At 39.6% G+C, this 14,723-nt stretch overlaps 2 protein-coding genes across 2 annotated transcripts; both read right to left on the minus strand.

Annotated features, from left to right (window-relative positions):
- LOC119505017 (interferon omega-1-like) lies at positions 1–564 on the minus strand. The gene has a single exon (XM_037797699.1). The coding sequence runs from the start codon at positions 562–564 to the stop codon at positions 1–3; it is 564 nt and encodes a 187-aa protein (XP_037653627.1).
- A 7,359-nt stretch (positions 565–7,923) lies between these two features.
- Positions 7,924–8,484, minus strand: LOC119505278 (interferon omega-1-like). Its single transcript, XM_037797938.1, has one exon. It carries the CDS (start codon positions 8,482–8,484, stop codon positions 7,924–7,926), a length of 561 nt encoding a protein of 186 aa, XP_037653866.1.
- Between the last annotated feature and the right edge of the window lie 6,239 nt (positions 8,485–14,723).

Genomic DNA, 14,723 nt, shown 5'->3' on the forward strand with positions numbered 1-14,723 from the left:
TCACTTCTGAAACTTTCTTGCAAGTTGGTTGATGAAGAGAACACATCTCCTGAGCTCCGTTCTGACGACCTCCCAGGCACAGTCACTGTGTTTCTTCTCTTGCAGATAGAGACGGATCCCCTGGAAGTACCTCCTCACGGCCAGCGCGGGGCCCTCCAATGTCAGCAGCGATTCTGCCTCTCCCGTCTCCTGCAGCAAACAGGTCTCCAGGTCCTCCAGCTGGCGATGAAGGCCTGAGCGCAGTAGGTCCAGGAGGGTCGTGTTCCAAGCGGCAGAGGAGCCTTGTGTGTGGAGGAGGTTGAAGATCTGCTGGAGCGTCTCATGGAGGACAGACAAGGCCTGGGCCTTCTGGACCTGGCTGCCATCCTCCATCTCCCGGGGGAGTCTGAAGTCAGTCCTGTCGTTCAGGCAGGGGGAAGGGGAGATTCTCCCCATTTGGTGCAGAAGCAGGAAGGTCTGTCTGCTAACCAGGACGTGGCTCTGAGGCAGGTCACAGCCCAGAGATGGAACAGGGCCACAGCTGACCACCACCAGGGCCATCAGCAGAGAGAGCAGGAGGGCCATAGGGGCAATCTGGGATGCTGCTGGCCCGGCTGAGATGGGAACTCGGTGGATCTTGGACGCTAGGTCCTCTGAAGACCTCCTTCCTATGCATGGCTTTTAAATAGAAAACTCAAAGGTTTTCATTTTCTGAACGTTCTCTCTAAACTTTTACTTCCTTTTTGTTTTACTTTCCATTTTTGCAAATTGTCTAAGAAGATGTCATCAATCTAATCACTTAATTTTTGTACTAGAGGTTTAATTTGCCCAGTTAACTTCAGATTTTCCAATCCCAATGGCTACTATTGATCAAATGGAAAATGTTTGTCTTAAAGTCAGATATATGCATGTATGTAAATACACACACTCTCTCTTTCATATAACTATTGCACATCTCTGTGCAAGAAGCGTCTTTTGAGTCCTCATCCTGAATTCTTTTATTAACCTTCCTTTGTGACATGGGAGGTCAGGCTCCCTGGAAACTATGGGGTCTGTTTTAGACTAGGGATTTAACAGTCTATCTGTGACAAAAAATAACAAAACTACAACAAACAAACCAACAAACCAAAAACCCATTAGATTAAGGAAGGGGGAACAATAATCCAAGAAGAACAGATAAGCTCTTTAATGTTCTGGGGATGTCCAGGAATGACTATGGTCTGTTAATTTCTGATGGATATAGTAGGAACAAGTTCACAGAAATGTTGCTATATTAGGTAACTTTCTTGGGGTAAAGTAGGAACATGTTGGAAGTTAAGCAGGTATCTTAGGTTAGTTGTCTTTTTCTTACTCCCTTGTTATGGTCTCTCTGAAATGTTCTTTTATTGTATGTTTGTTTTCTTTTTAATTATTTTTTCATACAGTTGACTTAAAAAAGAAGGGAAAGTTAAAAAAAAAAAAAGGAAAACAAGGAAAAAAAAGATGTAGTGCCCCCTTGAGGAGCCTCTGGAGAATGCAGGGGTATTGGCCTACCCCACCTCGATGGTTGCTAACATGACCACAGACATAGGGGGCTGGTGGTTTGATGGGTTGAGCCCTCTACCATAGGTTTTACCCTTGGGAAGACGGTTGCTGCAAAGGAGAGGCTAGGCCTCCCTATGGTTGTGCCTAAGAGCCTCCTCCTGAATGCCTCTTTGTTGCTCAGATGTGGCCCTGTCTCTCTAGCTAAGCCAACTTGAAAGGTGAAATCACTGCCCTCCCCCCTACGTGGGATCAGACACCCAGGGGAGTGAATCTCCCTGGCAACGTGGAATATGACTCCCGGGGAGGAATGTAGACCTGGCATCGTGGGACGGAGAACATCTTCTTGACCGAAAGGGGGATGTGAAAGGAAATGAAATAAGCTTCAGTGGCAGAGAGATTCCAAAAGGAGCCGAGAGGTCACTCTGGTGGGCACTCTTACGCACACTTTAGACTACCCTTTTTAGGTTCTAAAGAATTGGGGTAGCTGGTGGTGGATACCTGAAACTATCAAACTACAACCCAGAACCCATGAATCTTGAAGACAGTTGTATAAAAATGTAGCTTATGAGGGGTGACAATGGGATTGGGAAAGCCATAAGGACCACACTCCACTTTGTCTAGTTTATGGATGGATGAGTAGAAACATAGGGGAAGGAAACAAACAGACAAAGGTACCCAGTGTTCTTTTTTACTTCAATTGCTCTTTCTCACTCTAATTATTATTCTTGTTATTTTTGTGTGTGTGCTAATGAAGGTGTCAGGGATTGATTTAGGTGATGAATGTACAACTATGTAATGGTACTGTGAACAATCGAATGTATGATTTGTTTTGTATGACTGCGTGGTATGTGAATATATCTCAATAAAATGAAGATAAAAAAACTAAAAAAATAAAAATAAAAATAAAAAAACCATTAGAATCAATGACTGGTTGTTGTTCACTCTTTTATTCACAGCAGAGGCTGATGATTATGAGTCAATGAGATTCTCTGACTTTTTCCCTCCTTCTGGAACACATCCATGTGGGTCCATGGGGTTATTCTTCATGAGGCCACAGGGCTTATAAGGATTACAATAGACGCTGCCCTTCCTTTCCATCATTGTCTTACCAGAGGCCTGCGGTGCCCCTTGGGCTGTGCCAATACCTCAAGAATGAATCCTAGTCTTCCTGAGGAGTACATGGGTGTGGAGATGTTGATTCCAAGGCAATTTTATTCTGGGTCTTTTCCCGGCACCACCGCACTCACAAGGCAGGTAGCACATCTAGTAGCAACTCCATTCTAGGTGACAGAGTGTCCTGGACTCAAAGTCTCCTGGACTCACTCTCAGGGTCATCTCACCTCATCCAGATGACATGCATTCGTCTTTACGGGGCAGGGGCTTGCTTTTTTGATGCTAAATTAAGTAATCCTCCAGGATCCTCACCCTTGCCCATGGGAAGGGCCCTGATTTTAGTGTTGACCTCGTCCTCGCCAGACCCATGGTACTGGATAAAACAGGTTGAAGCCTCCAGTTCCAGCAGCTACATTTTTCTTTTCTGTGTAGGTGGAGGAATTATCCAATTATAACCGTTTTAACTTTAGAACCCAAATGATTTTTCTTTTTCCCAAGTAAGCTTTTATTACTCAACTCTTTTACTCTATTTCATGCTTGTTATTACCAAAGTGTCCTAGGTGGGTACAGGGTATTACTGATGACTTTTTTCCCAGTAAATGTTTGTATTACCAGAGCTAGTGACCTTGAGACGTTCACCCAGTCTGCATCTATCTTTTGGGCCTCTTTGTTCCTCCATCTCCACTAGAATGCAGGGCTGTGACATTATTATGTAAAAGAGAAATATCCTTCTTTCCTTTACATGTTTGTGATTTTTCATTTTAAATATTTGTAACTTCTTTTTCATGTTGTGGTCTCCTGGGCTTAGTTTGCCTTGCTGCTTCTGTATCACTATCTCTTTCATCCTGAGGTTAGTGGTAACAGTAGGAAGTGAAAGAAAGGCCGGGGGCATGCCAATTTTGTTTTTCTGTTTTTTTTTCCTGTAGTCTGCAAGACCGATTTTTTGTCCCTCATCTCAGCCTTCCTAGAAAGCAAAACTTGACAGCTGTTGGTGGGAGAAAGGAAAGCAAATTAAGTATGAACGTCATAAAGTGAAAAAAAGGAATGACTCTTCTTCTGACAAGATGACAAGGTGTAAATTGGCAAAATTCAATGCAGTTACATTGTGGACTAGTGACTAAGGCAGAGGGGATGAGTGAAGGCCAATATTGAAGTAAACAAAGGCCAGAAAATTACTGATTACAGTCTCAAGAAAGACAACCCCAGGTCCAGTTGATGGCTTTCAGCTTTCCAAGTACAGCCACTGATTCTTCTCTTATTTTCTTTCTCAATATATAATCATCTTGAGGTCAAGGTGGGGGGAAACATACAACCAACTCACAAGATGCTCATTTAAAGAGGCACTCTAAAAGTATTAATTGGTAATTTAACTGACAGGTTAAAGGTTATTGCTTTTGATAGATTCAGTTGTGTATCCCAGTTTGGACTTGTTCTTGGGGATTCTGGTACACAGGGAGCAATTGTAAAAGATGTTACGTCAGTCAAGTTGTGGCCAAGTGACTCAGGTTGGGACTCAATCTGGATTACTGGAGTCCTTTATGAGCAGAAAGAAATTCAGACACACATAGAGAGAAAAGGCCAAGAGAAGAAGCAGGAAGCCAACGGAAGATGAAGGAGGAAGGAGAAGACATGGCCCCGTGCATTGCCATGTGACAGAAAAGCCAAGGACCCAGGACCACCAGCAGCCAGGCCTAGAGTGGGAGAAAGCACTGCCTTGCTGACACCTCGATTCTGGACTCCCTCTAACCTCCATCCCGTGAGCCAATAAAGCCCCGTATTTTAAGGAAAGCCATTGTTTTGTATTTGTTATAGCAGCCAGGAAACTAATACATCAGTAGTTTTCCCTGAACAATTCAGAAATTTGGGTAATCTCCAAGAAGACCATACTCAGGATAATATAGCTTGATAAGTATATGACAATATTGAAAATAAGGATATTATTGAGCAACTGATAGGTACTATTCTAAGGGTGTTGATACTTGTAATTGAGTCCTCTGGATACTTTCAAGATCTCCATTAATTTTTAGAACAGAAATTTCTGAGCATCTGTGTGTGGTCATACCTTGATCTATTCACTTTGATCCGTGTCTATAAAGAAAACATACATAGGTCCTTTCATTGTCCCTATTTATAGAGTTTACTGGCTGTGGTCACATGAGCAGAGCTGGGGCTGCAACTCCGTTATTTACTCTGTTTCTGTGCGGGGCTGTTACCCGTGGGCCTGGACCGCTGCCGCCTTCACACTCCGGCTCCAAGCCATAGCGACATCCAGCTGCCTCCGCTGGCAGGTGCAGTGATCTCCTGGTGACCTGGAGCCGCCTCTCCCCTCCTCTTCTTTCCCAGCCTCCACCTGTGCCTTGGTGAGCGACAGCTCAGAGCCTCAGCGGGACCTGTGCGGGCCGGGGGCGCAGGGAAGCAGAGGCTCGGCCATCCCCACCTCCAGCTCTGCGGCCGCCAGCACCGCCGCTCGGGTCTCCAACACTTTCCAACATTCAAGTTCATGACTTCGGGACATTAAAGAGGATACGGCTGCAGAGTTTGTCAAGGCAAAGTGACAATACAGAGATATCACGAGATTGGTTTCATGCTATATAAAACAGTATAACAAAAGGAACAAAAAGAATGTAAAATTATATATATATATGATGCCAGTGTAACGGCAGATTGGGGAGATCAATGGTGAATCCTGTATTGTGAGGCATGGATGATCCTTAAATTTTATATTTGGATTTATGTTAACATTGTTTTATAACTCTGAATTTACGTAAACACTCAACTTTCTTTTGCTCCCTGATATTCCTTGTGTGTGTGTGTGCTCACATGTGCATGTGCATAGCTAATGTTCTACTTTTTCCTAAATATTACTTAGTAATCATTCTTTATCTTTGGTTTCACAATCCCTTCTGATCAAGTTTCTCTCATTCATTTTCATCTTTTATCTCATTAGTTCATATACATTATAATTAGCCATTTTGAAATACAGATGTGTATGATTTTTATGAAACCAACACACTGCACTTTAGAACATTCTAAATTAATCAGGAGATAATAGATGCAGAAATATTAAGTAATAGAAAAGGCATTCTTGGCCTTAGCTGGCTAAACCAGAAGAATTAAATGACTTTAAAGTTTCAGTAAAAAACAGTGTAGCACTGAGGAAACTTCTGTAATTATATTGATAAATCGAATAATCTCAAAAAATTTGTGTTATCAGTACCAATTACATTTTTGGTAAAGATTTATCTGTTGTCAATTAGTAAGAAAAAAATTCACCTAAATGTTCTGGAATAGACTGGCTTACTAACAGACATGAATTGAGATTCTCATATTATAGATTAGAACAATTTCTGATAGAATATAGAATTGATTGTATAAGCAGATTAACCCAAAAGGGAACTGAATATGTGTAAAATTGAAAGAGGAGTGTGAACAGGTAGAGGCTTGGTACTTTATCCCAGACATTCCAGCACTTGGAGAAGATAGAAGGAAGTGTCTGTCAAAAATATGGCTACAGTTTACAGAAAAATTTTATGTGAACAATTAGAAATTTAAAAATCATCCATAAGTGGTGTAAATGGCCAACATAAAAGCTAGAATAAATGAAGGAGCAGATAGAATAAAAAGAAACTTGATTGCAAAACTTCATTGAAAAAGAACTAAAATTAGCAAGCAAGTGGTTAATATTGAAGTTAACTACAAAGTAATATTGATGAGAAGAATAATGAATTACTATTTCATCCAAATAAAAAGGTAAAACCTCAAAATAAATCAAATATTTCAATTGTGCATATGTTTTATGCCTATTTTAAAAAAATGATTCTCAAACATATCACAAAAAAATGAAAAAACTGTGCATGGTACATGCACCTACATCTCCACTAGGTATCACTTTATTTCACCTCTCCATTCACAAATAAAATTCCCCAAATAATTTCTTATACACAATGCACATAATTCTTCTTCTGGTGTTTACTCTTCATCCTACTTCTATCTGGCTTCTGCCCCATTAATTCTACTAAAGCAGATCCTACTGAGGTCACCAGTGTCCTCTGCTTTCAGATCCACTGGGATAGTTCAGTCCTCAACGAACCTGAAAGCATCACTCTGTCTTTGAAGACTGTTCTCCCTTCATTCATCTTTCACCCTCACTTTACCCTTTTAGTCCTTCTAGCTGCACCACCCACTCCACTCCCTGCCTCCTGCATTTTTGCACACTGTCCTCTGCTTTCCTACCTTTAAATGTTGACCCTGGGTCTTCAGGATGAAGTGTAGGTCCCTTGTCATTGTGCACTTATTCACGAGTGACCACATCTGTTGACCTGTTCTCATTTACAGATACACAATACAGAATCCTAAATTCTTATCTCTACCCATGGCATAGTTGTAAATTATAGACTCACATTCCCAACAGCCAATAAGACTTCCACAGTTCCATGTCTCCCAGGGACCTTAGAAGGAACATCTACAAAGTTTTTCTTTGCCAACATCAACCACACCTAAAGCTGTTAGTGTGAGAACATCCTCTTCTTTTACTTCTCTTTGTGGTGCTTAATGTCATTGAAAGTAAGTAAACATTAGTACTGTTGTTAGGTTTCTTTCATTGTAAGACTGAAAGTTCCAACAATGCAGGAACTGTGTTTGCTTTATTCAATTATTTCCTGATGACAATTACATAATCTGTTGCTTAGGTACTCAATTAATACATATAACGCAAATGGAATGAATGAGGAAATGAATTTAATCATCTATTTTTCAATGTAGTTCAAAACACCAGGGTTTGGATTTTGTTTGCAGAAGAAACAAATCCAAGAAGTTTTCTTTAATAATAATTTAATTAAACTAAACATAAATTTAATAAAATGGAAAGGCAAGCATATTTTTTAAGTTCAAATACAATGTAAAGGTGAATATGTCATTATACGAAAAATGTAAATATTGTAAGTATACTAAAGACAAAATGAATGAATAAACATAATTAAATAGTTGAAATAAATAAATAAATAATAAATAAATAAAATTAACCTGCCATCAGGGCAGTAATCACTTAGGGACTGGTGCCTCATCATTGAATATTTTTAACCTATATTTATATATTTATATTTATATATGAATTAATATGTATTTATAGATGAATATTTTTAACCTATATATTACATCATACTGACAAAGTGTTTGCTATATGTAGTTCAATAAAGTCTATGAAAAGCAGAAATTAGAGCTTTTTGAAAAACAAAAGGCATCCAACAAAAGTGCAATACGGCATGTTGGTCAATGAGAATCATTTCACGTTGAACCAGGTCTCCATCCTCACTTCTGAATCTTTCTTACAAGTTGGTTGATGAAGAGAAAGAATCTCCTGACTTCCATTCTGATGACCTCCCAGGCACACTCACATTTCTTCTCTTGCAGATAGAGACGGATCCCCTGGAAGTACCTCCTCACAGCCAGCATGGGGCCCTCCAATGTCAGCAGCGATTCTGCCTCTCCCGTCTCCTGCAGCAAACAGGTCTCCAGGTCCTCCAGCTGGCGATGAAGGCCCGAGCGCAGTAGGTCCAGGAGGGTCGTGTTCCAAGCGGCAGAGGAGCCCTGTGTGTGGAGGAGGTTGAAGATCTGCTGGAGCATCTCATGGAGGACAGACAGGGTCTGGGCCTTCTGGACCTGCCTGACATCCTCCATCTGCCGGGGGAGTCTGAAGTCAGTCCTGTCGTTCAGGCAGGAGAAAGGGGAGATTCTCCCCATTTGGCCCAGAAGCAGGAAGGTCTGTCTGCTAACCAGGACGTGGCTCTGAGGCAGGTCACAGCCCAGAGATGGAACAGGGCCACAGCTGACCACCACCAGGGCCATCAGCAGAGAGAGCAGGAGGGCCATAGGGGCAATCTGGGATGCTGCTGGCCCGGCTGAGATGGGAACTCGGTGGATCTTGGATGCTAGGTTCTCTGAAGACCTCCTCCCTATGCATGGCTTTTAAATAGTAAACTCATTTTCTAAATGTTCTCCCTATATTTTTACTTCCTTTTTGTTTTCATTTCCAAATTTTGCAAGAGGTCTAAGAAGACGTCGTCAATCTAATCACTTAATTTTTGTAATAGAGGTTTAATTTGCGCAGTTAACTTCAGATTTTCCAACCCTATGGATACAATTGGGCAAATGAAAAATGTTTGTCTTAAAGTCAGATATATGCATGTATGTAAATACACACACTCTCTTGCACATAAATATTGCTCTTCTCTGTGCAAGAAACATCTTTTGAGTCTTCATCCTAAACTCTTTTATTAACCTTCCTTTTTTACTTAGGAAGTCAGGCTCCCTGGAAACTATAGGCTCTGTATTAGATTGAGACTTAACAGTCTATCTGTGACAAAAAGAAAAAAAAGATCTTTTGAATGAAGAATTGTTTTATTCACAGGAGAGCCTGATGAATATGAGCCAAGTCAAAGAGTTTCTCTGATGATTTTCTTCCTTTGGTACAGATCCATGTGGGTCCATGTGGTTATGCTTCACTGGGCCACAGGGTAAGGATTACAATAGATGCTGCCCTTCCTTTCCATCATTGTCTTACCAGAGGCCTCCGGTGCCCCTCGGGCTGTGCCAATACCTCAAGAATGAATCCTAGTTTTCCTGAGGAGCACATGGGTGTGGAGATGCTAATTCCAACGCAATTTTATTCTGGGTCTTTTCCCAGCACCACCACACTCACAAGTCAGGTAGCACATCTAGTAGCACCTCCATTCTAGGTGACAGAGTGTCCTAGACTCAAAGTCTCCTGGACTCACTCTGAGGGTCATCTCACCTCATCCAGATGGCATGAGATCTTTACTGGGGAGGAACTTGCTTTTCTGTTGCCAAAATAAGTAATCCTCTAGGATCTTCACCCTTGCCCTCTGGGAAGAATCCTGATTTTCACAGTTGACCTCATCCTTTCCTGACCTGTGGTCTTGTGCAAAACACGTAGACAGCCTCAGTTCCAGTAGCCTCATTGTTCTTTCTTTGTACTGGGAGGAATGATCCAATTGTAACCATTTTAACTTTAGAATCCAGATTATTTTTTCCCAAGTAGGCTTTTATTATTCAACTCTTTTACTTTATTTCATATTTGTTATTATCAAAGTTCCCTAGGTGGACACAGGGAGTTCAGTGATGACTTTTAATACCAGTAAAAATTATATTACAGAATCATGTGACCTTCAGTTCTTCATCCAGTCGGCATCAATCTTTTGGGCTTCTTTGTTTCTTCTTCTCCACAAGAATGCAGGGCTGTGAAGTTATTATGTAAAAGAGAAATATCCTTCTTTCCTTTCCACATTTGTGATTGTTTCATTTTAATTTTTGTAACTTCTTTTTCACATTGTGGAAAAAGCTCACAAAAAAGCTCAGTTTGTCTTGCTGCTCCTGCATTACTTTTTCTTTCACCCTGGGATTAATGCAAACAATGGGAAGTAAAAGAAAGGCATAGGGCATACTATTTTTCTCTCTAACATCAGATTTTTTGTTTCTATTCTCATCCTTCCTAGAAAGCAAAACTTGACAGTGTTGGTGGGAAAAAAGAAAACTAATTGATTCTAAATGTCATAGACATGAAAGATGGAAAGTGACTCTTCTGCTGACAAAACGACAAAGTGTAAATTAGTAAAACTCAGTGCAACCGAATAGTGGCTAAGGCAGAGGGATGAGTGAAGGCCAATATTAAAGTTAACAAAGGCCTGAAAAATACTGCTTACTCTCTCAAAAAAGAACATTCCGTGGTCAAGAGAAGGCCTTCAGCTTTGCAAGGGCAGCCCGAGATCTTTCATTCAGTAAGTGTAGGTGTGCTATGCTCTGGGAATAGAAAGGAGGAGTCACAACAGAACTCAACAAAGACTAGATTATCAACCAGAACCCCTGTTGCTAGAACACTAATCCTTTCTGGCAGAATAATAGGTATCACCCCTTGCCTGCATATTCTTCCTAGTTAATAAATCCACTCAGGTAATGAAAAGATTTTTTTGAGAAACCTAGAATTAAAAAAAAAGGAAATAAGATGATCCCAAATGATTCTGCTCTTAATTTACGTAATAATAATGAGAATGATATTTGTATGTAAAATTAAGAGGATTTTATTCATTTTTATATGTTCTTGCAGAAAACCATTCACATGTAATAGTTGGAATTTATTTACACTGTATTTTACAAATACTTTAATTTGGGGGCAAACAGAATTTTTCATTTCAACAGGACTTTCACATGATTACAGATACAACATTGGCACACTAGATTAAAAAACTAAAACAACTAGACAAAGTGTGCAGCTGTATTCCAATTTAAATCTTGACATGCACCACACTTCATACATGATCTTGGAATCACCTACTGTAAGCATATTAAAATTTTAACCAGAGGATGTCTGAGGTAACAAATGATTGCTTACAAAATAAAACCTCTTTCCCTAGTGCTGCTTATTCCATTATAGAAAAATATTACAAATAAAATATTACAAATAAAAAGTAGTGCTATTCAAGCTGTTCGTTTCAAAATCATGGATGACAAGTTCAAGCCAATTTTTTCTCTCTCACATAGAGACATCACAATATACTCAATGAAAATTGAACTACTTATTAAATGTACCTGCCAACTGCTACCAACTGAGTAATGATGCATTTTTAATATGCTGACTGATTACACATGTGATAAATAAAAACATTTGCCAATGTTTTTAAATGATTATATTTTAAAATGATAACAATTTTGTTGTATGCTAACTATGGATCAGCCACTATTCTAAGATCTTTAAAAATGTTTACTCAATCCTTTCACCAACCCTATTTGGGTTACACTCTTTCGTAAAATTGTTCGGCAAGAAATATAAATCTGGAGAGATGAACTATTCCAAATGCGTGCTTGATCCAAAGTCACAATCTTACAGAGAGTTGAGTAGTGGCTTGTCTGGAAAAGCCCATTAAAGGAAGTAAAGGGTAGAAATGGACATGGCATTTATAAGCAGAGAGACCATGGCATTAAACCAGTAGAGCAGGTAGGGTTAGAATACTGATAATTTTGAGCACCACCCAAATGCTAAAACATTGCTGTCTACTGTTTTGTAGGACAAAAGGGGCATGGTACAAGTGAATTGAACTGACTGACTTTAAGTACTAAAGAAAAGAAAACAAAATACCTTTAAATAGTTATAAGGGAGTAAAACTAATGAGTCATTTCTTCAATGAAATATATTAAAATAACTATTAACCCATCAACTTCAGATTTCTGGAAACCTATTAATTTTTCACTCTTGAGTTTTCTTGTGAGTTTAAGAATAAACAATTCCCGTTTCAACCAATTTTCCACTCTAATGATAGCCCAGGCATACGGGCTCTGATTTTTTCCTTCAGGCCTCCATGGGCTGCCCTCTAGCACCAGTCTACTCTTCTCATTACCAAGACCAACAACTCGGCTTCTCACCTCCAACTGGACCTCCCATTGCCTAAGGATGGATTCCAGTGCCTCTCTTTTTCTTTCTATCTTTCCAACCAGTGTTTGAGTTGTGAGTGCAGGAAAGACTTTTTGCATGGCTGAGATGGAAGAATATTATGCACTTCCAATACAAATGCAATGACTGCTTTCAAAGAGCTGTTTACACAGGAGAGTAAAACCAAACTCAGACACACTGCTTAATATGGTTGTCTTTATTTCTCTAGTCTTGTCCTATTAAAAATTATAAAATAAAACTGTAGGATTCAAATAACTATACCATTAAAATAGGCATTAACTGATGGAATGATAAAAGTTTTTTTTTTTTTAAATAAAGATTAGTTAAATAACTTAAGGCTTACAAAGTTCAAACAGCCAGATATTGAAGTCTCCAAGAAAGGTTCCTGGAAAGAGAAGAGAAAGAAGAGAACCTTAGAATTTAAAAGATACTGGAAACATACATTATGAAAAAAAAAAACAAGCTAGAAATTTCACTTTAATGCAAATAATACTTCTGAAATATTCAGAAAGCAGCAACAAGAACTACACACAACAGGCTTGTGAGGATGGGGAGAGAGATTCCCATAGGACATCCTTTCTTAAACTTTTTTGGTACCTCTTCATATTCTGAACACTTATTGAGGACCCTAAAGAGCTTTTTTTTAAAATGTGGGTACTATCTGTCGATATTTCCTACATGACAATCCAAACCGAGGAAAATTTTTTAAAATACAATTTTATTGAGATATAGTCACACACCATACAATCATCCAAAGTGTACAATCAGTTGTTCACAGTATCATCATGTAGTGCATTCATCACCACAATCAATTTTTTTAACACTTTCATTACTCCAAAAAACAAAAATAAGAATAAAAATAAAAAGGAATATAAGAACACCCAAAACATCTCATACTCCTCCCCTCCCCCTTATTTTTCTTTTACTTTTTGTCCTCCTTTTTTTTCTTCTCATCTGCCCACACACTGGATAAAGGGAGTATGAGCCACAAGGTTTTCACAATCACCGGGTCACACCATATAAGCTATATAGTTGTATGATCATCTTCAAGAATCAAGGATACTGGATTGCAGTTCAGCAGTTTCAGGTATTTCCTTCTAGCTATTCTAATACACTAAAAACTAAAAATGATTATCTATAGAATGCATAAGAATAACCTCCAGAATGACTTCTTGACTTCATTTGAAATCTTTAGTCACTGAAACTTAATTTTGCTTCACTTCTCTTCCCCCTTTTGGTCCAGAAGGCTTTCTCAATCTACAATGTCCTGTCCAGGCTCATCCCCAAGAGTCATGTTCCACATTGCCAGGTATATACCCCTGGGAGTCATGTCCTATGTAGGGGGGAGGGCAGTGAGTTTACCTGCAGTGTTGGGTTAGAGAGAGAGGAAACATCTGAGCAACAGAAGAGGTTCTCTGGGGTGACTTTTAGGCACAATTGTAAGTAGGCTTAGCCTCTCCTTTGCAGTAACAAGCTTCAAGCCCCAAGATTGAGGTTTTGGCCTACTAAACTGGTAGTCCCCAGTACTTGTGAGAATATCAGGAATTCCCCAGGTGGGGAAGTTTAATATTTCCACATTTTCCCCCAGTCCCTCAAGGGGGGCTTTGCAAATACTTTTTATTCTCTGCCCAAATTACTCTGCAATGTATTAGGTTTCACATTAACTTGTCCAAACCAGCCAGATCTCATGCCCTATTCAAGGTTTCACGTAATTATGGTGTTTGAATAAACTGACCATACAAGTTAAATTATATAGCATGCTACAGAAAATATAGATTTTCCACCAAATAAACATCTCTTCCTTTGGTCTCACACAGAAGTCAATATCATCCTTTCCCTTTAGTCTGGTTTACCTTAGTCCTAACCAAGTCCATTTGGTTCATATCTCAAATTGAAGTCTGATCTCTTTTTCAGCTTCTTTAACAGTTGCTGTATGGGGTAATGCTGACATTCAGAGCTGCTGGACTCTGGCTCGGAGTCTCAGGTGTCACACAGATACCCGAAGTTCCAGGGACTGATCAGGTTATACACAAACAGCTCAGCATCTCAGAATTTAGAATTACTGTTAAAACTCAGGAATAGATGTAACTGCTGTAAGAACTTACAATCTAGGAAACTTTACCATAAGCCTTCCCCCAATAATCCATGCTTTCAGATTCAATTTCCAGAGTTTGCATACTATAGTTAGTCCATATTAGGGAGGCATTATAATATTTGTCTTTTCATTTCTGGTTTTTCACTCAACATACTGTCCTCAAGTTCCATTCACCTAATTGCACACCTTACAACTTCATTCCTTCTTGTGGCTGCTCAATATTCCATTCTATGTATACACCATAGTTCACCATTCCGTTTATCAGTTGATGTACCCTTAGGCCACCTCCATCCATTGTGAATCATGAATACTGCTGCCATAAACACCAGTGTGCAAATGCCCATTCATGTCCCTGTATCAGTTCTTCCATGTATATACCCAATAACAGGGTTGCAGAACCATATGGCAACCCCATAGTTAGCTTCCTGTGACCCCCCGATGGACTGCCCCATTCTACTTCCCCACCAACAATGAATAGGTATATCCCTCTCTCCACATTTTCTCCAGCACTTGTATCCCTGTTTATTTTTTAAACAGTTTTATTCACACCAT

The sequence above is a fragment of the Choloepus didactylus genome, chromosome 10 (assembly GCF_015220235.1).
Source record: "Choloepus didactylus isolate mChoDid1 chromosome 10, mChoDid1.pri, whole genome shotgun sequence".
Classification (NCBI taxonomy): Eukaryota; Metazoa; Chordata; class Mammalia; order Pilosa; family Megalonychidae; genus Choloepus; species Choloepus didactylus.